The sequence below is a fragment of the Hibiscus syriacus genome, unplaced genomic scaffold (assembly GCF_006381635.1).
Source record: "Hibiscus syriacus cultivar Baekdansim isolate YM2019G1 unplaced genomic scaffold, ASM638163v2 tig00005939_pilon, whole genome shotgun sequence".
Taxonomy (NCBI): Eukaryota; Viridiplantae; Streptophyta; class Magnoliopsida; order Malvales; family Malvaceae; genus Hibiscus; species Hibiscus syriacus.
In genome coordinates this window covers 176,762-194,485 of record NW_024062073.1, presented here as the reverse complement: position 1 = coordinate 194,485, position 17,724 = coordinate 176,762, and the positions used below count along the sequence as shown (strand labels likewise).

General features: G+C 36.0%; 1 protein-coding gene and 1 long non-coding RNA gene across 2 annotated transcripts; one reads left to right on the top strand and one right to left on the bottom strand.

Annotated features, from left to right (window-relative positions):
- Positions 1–1,195: 1,195 nt before the first annotated feature.
- On the bottom strand, positions 1,196–13,176 carry LOC120200349 (protein EXPORTIN 1A-like). The gene is made up of 32 exons (XM_039201214.1): positions 13,078–13,176; positions 11,903–12,019; positions 11,542–11,634; positions 11,345–11,416; positions 10,956–11,063; positions 10,793–10,875; positions 9,932–10,070; positions 9,731–9,799; positions 9,552–9,629; positions 9,325–9,387; positions 9,185–9,229; positions 8,769–8,876; positions 8,559–8,657; positions 7,856–8,059; positions 7,378–7,437; positions 6,930–7,040; positions 6,692–6,789; positions 6,223–6,331; positions 5,857–5,922; positions 5,662–5,760; positions 5,479–5,559; positions 5,259–5,348; positions 3,793–3,878; positions 3,612–3,692; positions 3,349–3,531; positions 2,680–2,746; positions 2,416–2,526; positions 2,104–2,211; positions 1,883–2,020; positions 1,666–1,806; positions 1,479–1,583; positions 1,196–1,335 (listed from the first exon to the last, which is right to left on the bottom strand). Exons 1-32 carry the CDS (start codon positions 13,174–13,176, stop codon positions 1,213–1,215), a joined length of 3,234 nt encoding a protein of 1,077 aa, XP_039057145.1. The 3' UTR covers positions 1,196–1,212.
- On the top strand, positions 2,420–3,797 carry LOC120200351. Its single transcript, XR_005523529.1, has 3 exons — positions 2,420–2,555; positions 3,013–3,017; positions 3,787–3,797. It is a non-coding gene; the product is annotated as an uncharacterized LOC120200351 (long non-coding RNA).
- Positions 13,177–17,724: the final 4,548 nt, after the last annotated feature.

Below are 17,724 nucleotides of genomic sequence, written 5' to 3'. Positions count from 1 at the left end.
AGAAAACGAAAAGAAAGCAAAATCAGAATACCTTAAAATTCCTTGTATTTTATTGCTTTCTCTGGTTTGGAATTATGAGGATACACTGTTGTCTCTCTTTGTATTCTTCTACAATGTGAAATTGTTGATGACTAATAGAGTTTTCGGCTGGTAGTCCCTAATTGTTGCTTTCTTCGCTTCTGGTGTGAAAAATCCCCTGACTCTCTCGATTCCAAATTTTTCTCTATTTGTGTTCCCTCTCCTTTCTGCTCTGTGCCCTCTAGTTGTTTGATAGTATTTTTCGTTTTCAGTGGTTAATTGCCCATTAAAAAACTGACCCCCTTTTTCTTTAACTCTTCCCAAAAACTGCTCTTTAAATCTTGCCCCCCACTTACAAACTGTTTTATTCAATTTTTACTCTTTTTCCATAACCATTTGCCTCATTACTTCTTACGTGGCTCCAAAAAAAATCTTACTTGGTTATTCATTGAGTGTTACAAACTGTTATACTTATTTTAGTCCTGCAATCCACTTTGAATCTATTGGACCTCGGACAAAAACGAGCATCTACACACAAAGCTCTCTTCGGGTGAGTGGTTGGTGATGACGATGATACTAGGTTTCTTATCCGGCCAGGTACACCCGGGTACTTGTTTTACTCAAATGGATGCCGTAGGTTAGGCTGGAAACAGGGTTTTTGAATAGCCCGAAAAACAAAGCATTGAAATCGAAATACGAGAATAGATGAGAGCTATATTTAACAAAGTTCATTACCATCACTCGAGACTGATGTTGACATGCCAAATAGTGTCTGAAACACATAAATAATGACATTCTACTTTAATCAAATCCCAAAAAACAAAAGCAGAAGTAAAAAATAATTCTGCACAACCCTCCGAGTTAGTAACCTATAGGATGAATCAACAATAATTCAAAACAAGTCCTCATCTTGTAAAAGGTCTTTCATCAGCTAACAATCACGTCAAACACCTACATATTCTTCACATTCACCTGTAATGACATATATGGTCGGTCCCCCTGTGTGCGCAACCCACCCTTTTTTGACAAATAGAAAACCTTGGGAAAAGGTGACAAACAATGGTGACAAATGCTGTGTATCTGATCTGATTACATTCAGGGATACTTACTGGTCATAAAACAGAAGGCCGCAACCCTTAACTCCCAAGTCAAAACTAAACAAATTAGCTTCCGACACGAAATTAGCCACCACATCTATGAGTCCAACATTTCATCTTGTATCTCATTCGGTGCAATGAGCCCAGGGATAGAAAGCATCCGTTGTCGCTCTCTTTCCCTCTGTACAGCAGCCTCTTCTGCATACAGATCTTTATTGTCCTGCAGGAAGTAGAACAACTACACGATCAGACACTTCATTCATCAAAGCAAACTCCATGCACAGGTGATAAATTTCAACTAAAACTAACAGTAGATACAAACTCCAATTATAAACATTGACCACTCTTCTTTCAAAGCTTTACCTGAGCTGAAAATTCTTTTGATTGCACAAGGAAGTCCCTTGTGTGAGTTTTAAAGGTGGACAAATCGTTTCTCGACTCAAATAATCCATTCACAAATTGAGTGACCTGAAACCCACATTAGATCAGTGATACTCGGTAAATAAAAGAAGAAAAAAATGATAGATTGGAAGTGAAACTTTTATTATACCTCAGCTGCAGTCATGTTGGGGAATGATGTACTTAAAAGTTTTATTGTGTATTCACGAACAAACATTCCATTATTTGGATATTGATATGGTGGAACCGTTGCAGCATCCCACAAGGGCTCAGTCAACAAACCACTCTCAACCTGAAAATAACATGCCAAAGACAAAATATTAAACCAATGCAAATCAGAGAAATCGAGGCACAGTAAAATACCATACCAGGCAGAATAGATGCTGTAAAACCAAGACATGCAACTTGAAGCCAGGTTTGTGAAATGTGTCCGTCAAGACTGCAAATATTTCTTGCTCAATTGACAAGAAATACGTTTGGTAGAACTGGTTGCAAAATTCAGAAGCCTGTCACAAGGTGCCAAAACCAATAACTCAGCATCTTTATATAAACACAGTTATCAACCACAAAAAACCCGATATCATCTCACCTGAAAGTTTTTCAGCATCTCCAATAGAAGATTAAGACCAGTTTCTGCAATATTCCTCTCTGTATGCCGGAATGCCCAAATGATTGAATCCATAACTAGCTTTAATTGCTAAGGCAGATGCAAGGAGAAAATGGTAAACAACAATTGCCTTGAAACTCTTTCGAACACCCAAATAATAATAATAATAACTGGCATTAGATAGTTATTATAGAGAAAGTAAAAGCTTACACTGACAATGAAATTTAAACAGATTTCATGCTCTTAATTAAACAACAGCTACAAGAAATTAGAAAGAAGAAACTCAACACCAACCTGACTTGATAACCGAATGAGTGCAGGAAAACAATGAGTGGCAATGGCACGAAGCAGTGAAAAGAATTTGAGGCGATGTTCTGGATAGTCTTCAAAATTTTTAGTTATCATCTGCAAGGATCGACAAGAAAAAATTATAGGTAAGGTAGTACCCATCCTAAGTTTTAAAGCGGGCAGACACAACACCATATCCCCCATCCCCATGAGAAAGATTCCTCCTTTCAATAATACATGCATATCATAAATATAGAGATCAAGACTCACCTCCAGCGTGCACTGAAACACAGCTTCAAATATACGTGGAACATCATCTATCATTGCAGCTTTATACCTTCATGCATAAATAACATAACCAAAAAAAGATTTGTTATTAAATATGACAACAAAAATAACATAAGGGAAAAGCATTATTTCAGCAAGAACCAGTATGATAACAGAAGGTAAAATGCTTCTATGTTTTAGACACAGAACAATGGTGTAATCACTGAAGCTGAGAAGAGCTCCAATACGTCACCAATACAGGTATTATAAAATGAACCATTCTCATTTATAAGGGAACAAGACAAATATAGCTCTTTCAGCAGCAGAAATAGCAAGAAAATGTGAAAAGACAAGAAGGCTTTCCCATATCATTTTAGCCAGGCTTAGAAGAAATATCAACACCAAATGTGCATGATTCTTTGGTAAAATAAGCAGTAGTTAATAAATTCATCCAACCCTCAATATTTGAATGCTCAAGAAGTGATTTAAATACTCAACAAATTGCAATTGCATCATAAATATGTACTATATGCATTGATCACCATAATTTGGTAAAATAAGCAATAATCAATAAATCCATCCAGCCTCAATATTTGAATGCTCAAGAAGTGATTTAAATTCTCAACAAATTGCAATTGCATCATAAATATGTACTATATGCATTCACCATACTTGTTTATTATTGTGGCAAAAAGGGATAGAACTTCAGATTCTCTAGCATCAGGCAAATTCCTAGCATAGTCACCAAGAACTGGATCCATCATCGGGGGCACAAATTGCTTCCCAGTATGTGGTTGATCCTCAGCCTTGTCCAAAAATGTCTCAATGAGTTTTAGAGTCTCCCTCTTAACAGATCTGCTTCATAAAACAAGTTAAATAAAAAGTTTTCAATCAAATAAAACCAACAAAAGCAAGTCCACAAAAATCAGTCGCACCGTAGAAGTTTCACATAGGATGTTTTTGAAGCAAAAGGTCCACCTTCTGCAATGCTACTCGATATAAGCTCACTGTACATTCTGCCAATTTATTACAGTACCATAGACAAACCAAATTAGCAATAAAACTATCAAATTTCCATGCTCAAACTAGCATTTTGAACCACTAAATCAGATTTACCTGTATATGTTAAGCATGTCCAGGAAGATCAAAGAAATCTGAGATAAGAAATATGTTCCAAGGGAACTGGCAACACTAGTATTTGTCTGCAAAGTGGAAAAAAAAACTCACTTAAGTCTTTCTAAATACCAAGAAGCATTGAATAATAACCGCAGTATGTAAATCTCAAATTCGATCTGCAAGGAAAGAAGAACCAATCCACTAACAAAGAATCCAGTCATCAGACGCATGGACATAATGGCATTAAAGTTCATAGCCAATAAGAGCCTTCCCCTCCATGCAAATGAAAAACTTCTGAAAACGACAACCCTTATTTTTTTTTTTGATAGAAGATGAGGCCTCGTAAAAACCCCCTTTATTTTACCCTCCATGTTATGAAAGTAACATGAAGGGCCTTGAAAGGAGGAAAAGAGCGCCTATAATTATATTAAACAGTAGAATAGTACATAGCCAGCCCTTACAACAACCAACACTTCCCAAAAAGCATAAGACTTAAAAACCACTATCAGCTGGACAACGTAGTCACTAATACCATAAGACTGATAACCAAAAACTGCAGAACAAAGTGAAACATACACACCAACTCCCCAAATACTAAGAAAGCAAATCAACCTATACCATCCTTAGCTAATCTGTCCGCTTCCCAATTAGCAGCCCTCAAGATAAGCCTTAACGAAATGTCCAACCCTTCCATAGTAGAGACTATCTCCTTCACCAATGGTTGGAATAAAGGGGGTGCTTAGTTCCGGATTTTTGATCCACTTCAGCGCGTTGGATGAATCTGATTCTAAAATAATCCTCTGGTTACAAACCCCACCTGAATCAATAAGCAAGCCCAACCCCCTCTTAATCGCCAGAAGTTCTGCCATAATCGGGGGACCTCCCCCAACATTTTCAGCAAACCAATGACTCAACTTACCACTGCTGTCCCTAATCAGGCCTCCTATACCTCCTTTGCTCCACCCCTTCACCATTGCTCCATCAACATTAATCTTTATGAACCCAACTGGAGGAGGAACCCAGCACGAAGGCTTGGATCTTACTTTGTGGCTGACCATTGAATCAGCAAGTGTTAAATCACCCACCAGAGAATCAAAAGGAATCTGCGAATCAAAACTAGCAGCAAACCAAGAAACTATTCTAAACCGAGCAATAAAGAACAACAACACCACATCCAATTTCCCTTTCTTAAAAATAACTTCATTCCTAATTTTCCAAACCGTCCACAAGACTGCCCTTGGAATGTATTTCCAAATAGTAGAATTCGGAAGAAGCTCGTCCCACTGTGTGATGCACTCTAAAGGTTTACTAGGAATCACCCAATCAACATCCCACAAATTCAAAAGTATAGTATATCTTTCAGCTAAAGATAGGCAACTGCCTACAATGAGAAAAATTAAGTGTATTACAGACAATAAATGCTGAACACAATATATAAAGAATATGCCTCATGAAAATAAAGATACCTGCAATATGTTCAGCACGGTTCTTATCACATCCTGGTCTTTAAGGAAGTCAACACTCTGGCGTGCCTGCCCAATAATTTCACCCCATTTCTGCATAACAAGCCGCATCATAAGAAACAGGGTTCCAGAACAACCTCACCATATTAGCATGCAATGGCAGATATATGCATAAGAATGCGAGAAAAACAAAAAGGAAACTGTTCCTCTATCAATGAAAAACCTGATTGGGGAGTTCCATCAGTCTCTGCAAGTACTCATCCCTCTTATGGGGATCGGGCTCTGCTTGAATCATATGACCAACCTGAAATATAAAATAAAAAAAATAAATGGGGGAAACGAGCACATCCAGCAACATAATAGACATGCAAAGATCTAATAGTACAGGCATAGAAAAGTAACTTACAGATTCATAAAATGAATGAATCTGGTGAAGCTCTAGATCAGCGACTGTTGTTGCAAGAGCAGATAGAAGTTCAGACACAAATGGTTCGTTTTCTCCAACCTATATTTACAAGAAACAGCTCAGCAATATAACAGTTATTGACCTATATAATAAGTTAATAAACCATAGAAATGAAATGTTGAAAGTAGTCGATACCTGCACAATCACAAATTTCCGCTTGCACTTCTGAACAATTTTCAAGAATGTATCGCAGGCCATATCCTGAAAGCACCCAACTTGTTATATTAAGATATTATGGTATGAAATACTAGTTACAATCTTGAATTATCATTGGCAGAAAAACTATAACATAATGAGATGATACCCAAAAAAAAGAATAGATATACGGCAAAACTCAACCTTATTGTGTATTTTCAGTCACAATTTGCAAATCATGCTACAAATTACAAACATATACTAAAATATTGAGCACATCAGCAACATTAAAGGCACAAGTTCTGTAAACACTGAATTATTTTATCACTTTCCAGAAGATAAAATTTTGTTTTCCCGATGATTTACCTGAACTCCTGGATGTGTTTCATGCATAAACTCAAACAACTTATTAACAACAGTTTTAAGGAACTTCCAGTGTGCCCTTAAAAACCTTGGATATTGTCCAACTACATACCTGTAAACAAACCAATAACATATATTAAATTTCAGAGCTAAGATAAGAAATTTTTAAATATAGCACCAAGAAGACAAGCATCAGGTAAGATCCATCACACCAAAACTGGTAACACATTAGATAAAGGGCCAAGATAAGAAATTTTAAAATATAACACTAAGAAAATAAGCATCAGGTAAGTTCCATCACACATTCTGAGCCACCGATAAGCACATGACAAACTAAGGGTGGCCAAAAATAGCCATGTCATTCACATAAAATCACATGTCAAAAAAATGCAGCAAGCTTTTGAATAATTATTTTCCAAAGAAAAACCGATGTAGACAGTCCACAAATACTCTAGATATTATATATTCTTACATAATGTTGCTAGCAATAACAGCTTTATTGTCTTTCCCTTTAGTGATTTCACATAAACTCAGCAAATCACGAATGACCAACACCAGAAACCTGTTTTCCTGCCATGAACACCAAACATGTTAAACTAATATAGGAAAAAAGCATGCAAGGGAAGAGTTGGCAACCTAATGCAAGTACACACGTGATCACATCACAATGACCATCTGACTAACATTTCTTGGTGTAGATAGAAGGATACCTGTTCTTCCATCATGGAACCAGAAATAGATCCTATTGCCCAACATAATGTGTTCAAGTTGTTCCAAGTCCAATCCTCGCCACTTAATTGCTTACTTAATTTCCTAAGCATCTGCATTACATAGATGATTAAACAAATCCATATTGAATGAACATAAAATGGATTATGCATAAGATTCCTAGTGAAAGTGAAAACTAAAATCCAAGAATGAACTATCATAAAAAGAGGAGTGCTTCATTCTCCATAGATTCACAACATTTGAGAGATGACTTCTTTTTTTCCTCCATCCATATGCAACAGAATATCTAAATGGCATATTGTTTCAATTGTTTAAAGATAAAGAAAATGTCATTTTTCTTAGCGAACTCGGGAAAGTCACGTAGAAACCAGTAAATAACATAATTTAGCTTCTAGAAACCACAATTATAAATGTCTTGTAGTTCCTTACCTGCTTTTCAGTATCCTCGTGATCCAAGTGAGACAAATAGATCAATGTCTCCCTCATAATCTGCAGTATATAACTTTATTAACAAAGAAATTCAGAAGATGATGACAAAATAAAAATAAATAAATATTATACCAAGACATAGTCTTCTAAAACAGAAGATGTTGGAATTATACAGATTTTAAGTTTTTGTGCAAATATGAAGAGCAGCAAATCATTCAGACAACAAAAGAAATTTAATCGACAGGCATATAAAATACTAACATGACAAATAGAATCTTACAAGCTGAAGTTTACAAATAAATGGAAAGGGAATACTAAAACCACCATATGAATAAATCACAACATATCATTCAATCCAATTAGCCGTAAAAGTAAAAACATTTTTAGGGTGGTATAACCGTAAAAGGATGATGCCTTCTGACTAAGAATTGAATTTGGTAATCTAAATTAAGCATCTTATTTCATATTGGTTTATCACCTTATACTGAACAAGAACATCGTTATCTTTCAACGTCTCTCGAACTATATTGCCATTTTCATCTTCAACTATCAGAACCTCCTCAGGCTTAGCCATACGGCAAATCATGAGCATTCTCAACTTCGACATTGTACCAGCATAAAGTTGTCTTCGTTGCAGAAGCTGGGCACCAAGGCCATCAACCATGCCAGGGAGCAAAGGCACCTGCCAGATTCAATTCATTGACAAGAAATGACTGATCCTTCCATAGTAACCAAGAAGTGGAAAATCTTGTAGCAATTCATCAACATTCACAAACTACAAGCAACATCTACTCACAAAAATAATCACGAAAAGGATGTTGCACCATCTACAGTTAGCAATCCCAATTTCACACCAATTTCCACAGACATGTAGAAATCATTCCAAACAAAAAAATTGGGGGAAAATATCATATCTAGCAAGCCATCCAAAATATTTGCAAAAAATAAGGTCACTATGAGCTCAATAAGATTTTCCACATGTTATTTTATAATACATATTATTGTTGGATTTGAGGGCACTAATATGTGTGTCCATTTGTTTCCAGTTGCTCTCAGAAACCAATAAAATTAAAAACTTTTTCCCAAAATAGCGGTTAAAATAAAAGAGTTGCAAGATGTGTTGCGCATAGAAGTGAGAACAGTTACAGCTGGATTTAAGACTAACATAATTATCACAATACCTGCAGTCCCATCATGTTTGCAGTTACAGCTGGATTATCCATGTTATGACTTGCATCAAATAGCTCCAAAACCATGGAATTCCAATAGTCCAAGCAAACCTTTTTAACAAGATAAGAAACATAAAATACTTTAAACAAAGTTCTGAGAAGTTAAGAAGGGAACAAGCAGATAGAAAAAATAAATTCTAGTATATCAAATTGCCATGATACCTTAAAGACCTCAGTATCATCGACATAAGATATGTTGATAAGGTATTCCAGACCCAATAATAGTGGAGAAATATGTTCTTGCATTGTCTCCAGCACCCGAATGTGAAACTGAAAACAAAGAACAATTTAGCAAACATAATCATCAAAACCAAGTGAAACTGAGCTACCAAGTGCAGAATCATTTTATGCTTGACCAGTACAATTAACAAGCTTAATCAAAGAAAAAGAATCAACTGCAAATATCATGTTTAGGACAATAATATTAGTAATTCAGACTTTTCTTTTCATCAAAATGCATTAGGGAGCTCATCAAACACATCAGATTTAGGACTTAGTGGGCATTAAACCAACCCTATCTCATTAACCATTTTCCACGATATGAACGGGAAAGCTTTGTTGATTTCTAAGCAACTTACCTTGTAGAATGAAGTGAGGAATAGTGCCAAGTTCTGAATGAACGCCTGAAGCAACAACATGAAAGAATAAGTTCACACAGGAAAATTTTGAAGTATATAGAAGTGCACACTAGACAGGAACCATCTGACTAGAAACATACCTGTTCTTCACTGGTTCCATGTGCATAAGCCTCAGGGATGTCAGTAGTGGGTGGGAGAATAGCCTAAAAACGTCCCAGAAAGTATTGTCATATTAACAGAGGGAAAAGGGAAAGAATGAAAAGCTACATAAAATATACATATCACCAAATAAACTAAAACAGTGAGATCTGCAGACAAAAGTTCTAACTGTAAATATAAATAACTTTAGAAGAACATGCTGACAAACCTGCAACTGAACCATGAATATCTTGTACATCTTAACATATTGGGCATTGTAGTAATCCCCAAAATTTAATGCAGCAACCTGCAAGCATCCACAAATATAATGAATAAACTTCCACATTCTTAGAGTAAACAATATCAGTTTATACCATATAAGAAAAATATTCTTTAAAAAAGTTTTACCTCTGTTAGACATTGGAGGGTGAGATTCCGGTATGACGGCACAGGGAAAAATTTTAAGAGCGTCTCCAGCTGTAAAGCGAAAAAAAAAACAGCATGAGTGGTGAAACAATATTAACAGAATAAATAAAGAACCTCATCAGAAAAAATTGCATGTACAATAAATTGAAACCCAAGTAATTTGAGAAACCAAGAACTGTTTACCAGTGTTGATTCAAATATATAGCCGAGGGGAATCCATGAAAGAAATGCATGCAAGGTGGATAATGTAGCCCGTATAAGCTCTGTTCTTTGAGATGCTGATAGAACGTATAAGCATAACTCGTGAATGAGTTGAAACTCACTGTTAAAAACAAACAGACCGTTTAGCAAGTAGACTTGCACAGATAACAAACAAATTTCAAAGACATCAACCTAGCTTGGAAGAATAAAATTATCATCTATGCGACTTTCAATTGCTTAATACATCAGAGCAAGGTAAATGATATAATTAATAATAGTTAATGAGAGACCTTCAGCCCTTTTCTTTGTGCCAATAAAAAAGAGAGATCTTCAGTTTATAGTTCATTTAACAGATCTTACAAGTAAATTAAAAACATATATCTCCATATTAGGTAACTAAAAGGATAACTTGATATTTCATGGACAGAAGTCATTTTGGTCTTGTTCCTTAACATACCAGTTTTTTACTTCAGTTTGAAATAATCTCGGATCTTGTTGCCTATTTAATGTGAAACCCGACATCATATGCCAACATGTCAAATACAAAATAAAAAGACATTCCCAAAAACGACATGTCTACTTTCCATACAAACTTTAATTACATATGAGATATGAGTAGCAATTACTGACAACTAAGCTTTGGACTCTTCCATTAGAAACCAGGGGAGGAGGGGAAACACTAATCAATTCAAGAATAGATATCTTACAAAACTGGAAGAATGTACAAGCAGAGATCGTACAAAAGGACATTCAAGAACAGTATAGAATGCCAACATTAATAAAACAGAAAGACATTCACAAAAGTATAACCTTAATAGCTCAAAATAAGTAAAATAGTTCAACCTGTTTAGAGATTGTTTAAGCTCCTTGATCTTCTGTTGAGTCATTTCACCTCTCGAGAAATCAAAAACTTCTTCACTTAGAAGCTGACCACAGAAGAGCTCATATTAACATCCAAGATTCTGCAAGCAGTTTACAAAGAAATAATTATAGTACAAAAACTTACTTTCAGTATCGCCATGCAATTTTCACAAATTGTTTCACTAGTTTTTGCTGCTGCAACAAGATCAGGAATGAAGCTTCGCCATCTAGCTGGCCAATCATGTTTCAGGATCTGGAAATTCAATAGACATGTAACTTTCTATACAATAATAACAGAATCTAATGTAGCCATCAATTTCCTCTCATTTTGGATTAAAGTAATACTTGTGAAACCATTTAAGAAAAAACTCACAAGAAAGAAGGTTAAACAAGAGGCAAATATACAAAGAAAAAGTACACTACAAGGTAAAGCACCAGCCACTTCTTGCCTAATTTGTTACACGCTCAATGAACTCTAAAGCAAGTCTGTCCCTCATGTATGAAACAATGTTTCTTGAGGCATATAAATTATACCTGAACCAGTATGATATTTAACTTGTTGACATATAGCCTTTCCGCTCGAAAGGATGCCTCATTGCTCGACAACTAGAACATTAGAAACTATATGTAAGAATGAATGTTCAAAGAGAGGGGACAAAAGGTATTAAAATGTACAATTTTTTGGCAAAATACTACAGGCCTAAAGAAGAAAAAACAAAGTACTCTTTTACCTGTACAATGACTTCAGAAATGTAATTTTTCATTCCATCTCGCTGCTCAACAGGCAAGGCATTCCACCTATACTTGATAACACCTTCAAGAACCTATAAAAATGCATAAAAAAAGGCTCCACAAAATCACCAGATTGAACCAAGAATTGACTCGACTTCAATTATTCAGCAATAGTCAAGTTATTTGTCAAGAAAGGTTGACCCAGAGTATTAATCAATCTAGGCAGCTATAAGGTCAAAATCAACTTACAGTAAAAGCACCATACACCGCACAACAGAGGAATGTGAATTATAACTCTTTTGAGCAAGTTTTCCTTGCAAAGGATTAAAAATCATAGAGAAAATAGTCAGTTTCATTTACCTGCAAGGCAAAGAACTTGGTATTAAGGCTCTTTGATTGTTGCAGGATGTGAACGACTTGAAGCCACATATCAGGATTATTTTGCAGGTCTCGTAAGATCTGATCAGCTTGTGCTCTCTGTAAATTGATGTACAATTAAGGAAAGAAAATTTTCAAAAACAAGTAAAGATAAAACAAATACTATATAATTATTGCATTATGAGGCATGACTTATATTGGGAACAGAAAAACAAGGAGATGCATTAAATGCCAGAAATATAATAATTGCTGTAACTATCTGATAAATCATTCACTTTTATCAGTAGTACAGCAAAATAGAACAGATATGTTTGATCAACCCAATAAAAGTTATTTTATAGAGTTGGGATTATTAACTACATAAGGGAACTGAAACACTAATATTTTAAGGTAATTAATTTGCTACAGAAAATAAGTGAATAAGACATGCAGCTAGAAATTTCTAATTATGTTGGCTTCAGAAAGGCCTAATTAAGGGGATAAAAATACAAGAGACGCTGCTTTTCATTTTACTTCTGTCATAATTATCCATCTGAATGGAAGAAATATATATTATCAAACCAAGAGGAATAAAATTCAAATGTAAAGGCCAATCCTAAACCTAAAAAATACATTAGTTAAAAAGCTTTAACCTTTATTTTCTAATAGCTTGAAAGAAATCTTCAAACCTATCAGTTATCAATACGAAAAAGGGTAATTTAAAATTGGTCAAAATTGAATTATAAAGTTTTGCATCGTATGGAACTTCCCAAAAGGCAACGGTCCGACCATTAAACTCCTTAATTACGCCTAAACTCCGGCATACCAAACCACCACCACTTTTTGGCAAATTTATCCGCAAAATCAGAAAGAAATTTCGAATCCTATTTTAAGAAGTGAATTCAAGTATAAACTCACTGACATTAAACCCTAGAAATTCAAAACCACCGCACATTTCCCGGGGATAATCTCCACTTCGAAGTAAATGGCCAACCATGCTAAAACCCAGGAAAACAAAATCCTCCACAAACACCCTTACTTTCTCGAACACCAAACAGGAAATCACTTAAACTAACCATATTTCGTAGTTTCCCAGTAAAAGACTCAAGAAACGGAAAATTAAAAAAAATCTAAAATAAATTAAAGGAAAGCCAAGCTAAACAAATAAATAATCAAACCTCTTGTTTAGATCCAGTGCCGTAAAAGGCAGCAACGGTAGCGTCAAGTAAGGAGACATCAATCGGCTGACTCAAATCCCTAAGCCCTTCAGCCGCCATAACTAAAATAATTCACTCACTCGCTCACCCAACAAAATGAAAATCCAACACTAAACCTCTTCGACTACAAAAGTTAGTGAAAACGAAAACCCTACCACTGTTACCAATCCAAACCCTAAAATGACAAGTACAAAAAAAGACTAAAAACAAAAAGGGAAAGATGGGAGGGGAGGGGAGGGGAGGGGAGGGGAGGGTTTTTGAAAAATAATTTTAGAGAAAATGAAAAATTATATATAAATGAGAGGGTGAGATTATTTTTTATCCGGGAAAAAAAGGATAGCTTAAAATTGAAGCAGAGCGTGAAGAAAGAGGGAGTGAGGCAGACGGAACTTGGAATAGAGTTTGAATTCTTTTTATTAGGGTAAACTAAGTATTTAATCACTAATTATTTGAATGATTTCGTTTTGGTCATTTAACTATTTTTAATCTTTTAAAATTAGGCAAAACGGTAGGAAATTTTCTTGTGCTTTTGAAAAAAAACCAATGTGGCCCTTTGACCAACGTTTTTTTTTCTTTGATCGCTATAGTGTTGATGTGATAGTTCACGGTACTAGCATGGCAGTTCAGTGTGACAAATTAATGTGGTAGTTGATATGGCAGATCGGTTAAATTGATAATTCAACCATGAAAGATGAGCTGTCACGTCAGCACCGTGAATTGGCACATCAGTATAGTAACGGTCAACAACGAAAAACATTAGTCAAAAGTCACATTGAGTTTGTTTTCTAAGTTGGAGGACCATATTTAGAGAAAAATAATAATATGAGGGTCACAATGCTTTTTTGAAAATTACAATGACCACTGATGCATTTTTATCTTAAAATTTTGTCTAAAATTATATTTTGATTTTATTTTAGTCATCCACCAATAAAAATTAGCAGTGATATTGATATATCGCCATAAGATAATGTCACATTATTAAAAAATTAAAAAAATATCATGTTAATAGTTCAGTTAATTTTTAATGTGAATGTATAAAATGAAACTAAAATATAACACTAATTATGTTTTTGTTGAGCAACTAAAATTAAAACGTGTAAATAATTAGATGAACTAAATATATAAATTACCCTTTTTACTACTACTATTTTTTACTTTTAAAATAAATATTTTTAGTTTTGATTTTTGTGAAGAGAGATTTTGGGAGTGAACTTTAGAAAAGCGAGGGTGTAGCGAAGATCGAAGTGAATGGTTATTATAAATTTGGTGATTTTTTCGGTATATCACCGGTGATCGGTATTATTACCGATCTAACACCTGTCAGATTATATTTCCCGATCTAACACCCTTAACAGGAAAGCGCGCCCCCTACACTGCGCTATATGCGGATTTGGCACCACGTGGAGGAAAGCGCGCCCCCTGAACCGCGCTATACACTGACTGGGTACACGTGGGGTATAGCGCGCCCCCTGATACGCGCTATACGCCACGTAGGGGTATAACGCGAATCAGGGGGCGCGCTATACGCCGTACCAAAATTATATTTAACGTGGTCCCTGATCCGCGCTATATCTTTTATAATATATCGCGGTACAGGTACCGCGTCTTATATGCTTATAAATACTCTCATCCGGCTCACATCTCCTCGCATCTCTCCTCTCTTATAAATTAATACAACAATTCCGTCAACGAGTAATAATTCTCGTAATCTTCTCAAATTTGATTTAGAAGCTCGTGTGATTTTTCGTTATAAGGTAATTTTGTTATAATTTTTTAATTATACTTATTGTTTATTATCATTATTTGAAAAAATATTATACTAATTATTTTCAATTAATTTTTATGTTTGAAAAATTGAAAAGCGGAAGCATACGTCGAAATAGTTTTGCGGTGCAGGTAATAATATAAAATTATATTATTTAAATTATTTACGTTGATGTATAAAAAAATTATTGTGTTATATTTTCGTTCATATATAATTTATTTAATCAGGTTTGTTTAAGTTATTTTTTTTTTTGCAGATATAATATTGTCGCACTTTTAAACTCAAAGAATGGCGCGACTTTCAGCTATTGTTTATTATGATGGTGAAATTTGAGAAGATGAAACCGGCGTTGTTTTCATATCAAATGAGCGTGTTAAAATATCATTCAAGAGAAACATAACTCTTGAGGAGCTAATAACGAAGATTTCGAGGAAGATTCATGTTGGAAGTAACAGAAGAATCTCGTCATTGCATTACAGATTTCCAACATCATTGTTGCCATTAACTTATACAGCGTTCGAACTTTCGAACAATGATGATGTTCAAATGATGGTTGAAGCTCAAAGTAATTATTCAGACGCCACTATTGAGATGTATGCACATTTTGTTCAAGTGTGTGCTGTTCGGGGTCAATCTTTAAGCTCACACTATGGGCTGGCTGAACAAGTTGATCAAGTTGACAGCCCGACTACAATAATGTGTAATGATTTTAATGCCATAATGGGGAGACATTCATCCGCAACTCCTTACGATATGTACCGATGTGGGTCCATGAACAATACGTATGGCAACACCGCGTCCAGTTCAAGGGGAAGGCATTCATCTACAAATCCCTTTGACCTTAATATGGAGATGCCATCGACGCAACCATCTGTGCAGTTTCCATTTGACACGATGGCTTCAAGCTACAGGGGGAGGCATTCGACTGCGAGCTTTTTCGATCTCAATGTCGATATGCCTTCCATTTCAAGGGGAAGGCGTGCAAGTAGTAGGTTCTTCGACCTAAATGTGGAGAGCATGGAGGAACCATCATCTCCACTAGAAGAACCGCTTCGTGAGCCTGGTGCGGATGGTGCTGAGACTGGACTATTCATTCACCAGAATCACCGCAATTCAACTCCAATGATGATGAAGTTCCAGGAAATATGGCACAAACTGACCCTCCTGCACACATGTATGAAGCTGATTATGGTGCAATGTACGGGCCAGAATTTGCGGATATGCCTCATCTCGGTGACTATGGATATTACTCATCAATAAATAATGGTGAGTTATCTTTAGGCATGGAGTTTTCAAGAAAATAATAAGCGATGATGGCTATCAAAAATTACAATATCCGTAATTCTGTTCAGTCCAGAGTCAACCGATCGACGACCAAAAAATATGTATGCTACTGTACCCGACGCGAAAACGGATGCAATTGGATGGTTCGCGTATCGAAAATGAAGAGGAAAAATAACATATGGGAACTAACAGTATACAACGGTCCTCACACATGTTGTGCTGGAGGGGTCAGCCAAGATCATCCGAACTTGGACTCTGAAGTGATATGTCAAGCCATCATGCCCATGGTAAAAGCAAGCTCTCATATAGTTGTTGCAGTGTTGATTTCAGCTATACAATCGCAGTATGGGTACACCGTCTCCTATAAAAAAACTTGGTTGGCAAAACAAAATGCCATTGTCAAACTTCATGGCGAATGGGATGCATCTTACAACGAACTTCCAGGTTGGTTTAGGCTGGTGCGGACGTTGAATCCTGGGATAATTGTGGACTTCGAAACCTCCTATGCATACCATAATGATCGAGTTCTTCGCGATCGATGCCAATTCTACCGGGTTTTTTAGAGTTACCCACAGTGCGTTAATGTTGCCAAATACTGCAAGCCTGTGGTCCAGATCGACGGGACTTTCTTGTATGGAAAATACAAGCAAGTTTTATTATTGGCAGTTGTCCAAGATGGCAATCGCAACATTCTTCTAGTTGCTTTTGCTCTTGTCGAATGAGAAGATAGAGATTCTTGGCTTTTTTTCTCCGAAATTTACGTTCACATGTTATCATGAGGGAAAAAATTTGTGTCTTTTCAGATCGCGGAGCTGGGATCAAAGTAGCAATGGAGTCTTTGGGTCCAATGTGGCAACCACCCTTTGTCCAACATAGGTATTGTCTCCGACACATTGCTGCGAACTATCATGGAAGGTACAAGAAGAATGATGAGCGTCAATTAATTGTGCGCATGGGTAAGTGAAAGCAAGTTAGTAAGTTATACATTTTTTGATCATTTTAATTTTGCAAAGAAAGTAAGTTAGTAAGTTCTACATTTTTTGATCAGGTTACGAACTACTTCCTCGAACGTTTGAATCAATGCTTCAAGATTTGCGGGCAAAGAATGAGGAAGGTTACGAATACATCAGCCTAATCGATAAAGAAATGTGGACGAACGCATATGATGGTGGATATCGATATGGACACATGACGACCAACTTGGCTGAGGCAATCAATTCAACCTTAAAGGGTGCACGTCACTTACCTGTAGCGGCTTTGGTAAAAACTGCATATTTTCGTTTGGGGGCACTTTTTGCGAAGCTCGGGGGACAAGCTCAAACCTGGATGCAAGGCGGTTATGTCTATCACCCTAGATTAGTTGCAGATCTACATAAAAAAATTGCTGCATCAAATGGAATGTCTGTAAAAAGCTTCTCTAGAAGGCATGAAATGTTTCGTGTCACAGAGTTGCCCCGACCTCTTCAAGGGATTGAAGCTGTGTCGCTAAGAGTAAATCTAAGGGACAAAGCGTGCAACTGCGGGTTTTTTCAAGCTCTGAAGTATCCATGCTCTCATGT

Coding starts and splice junctions, on each gene's coding strand:
- LOC120200349 (XM_039201214.1), bottom strand. CDS start 13,176: ATGGCGGCTGAAGGGCTTAGGGATTTGAGTCAGCCGATTGATGTCTCC. Junction 5,761..5,856: donor GGAAATTTGTGATTGTGCAG/GTATCGACTACT, acceptor TTGTAAATATAG/GTTGGAGAAAACGAACCATT. Junction 2,021..2,103: donor AGATGCTGAAAAACTTTCAG/GTGAGATGATAT, acceptor ACCTTGTGACAG/GCTTCTGAATTTTGCAACCA.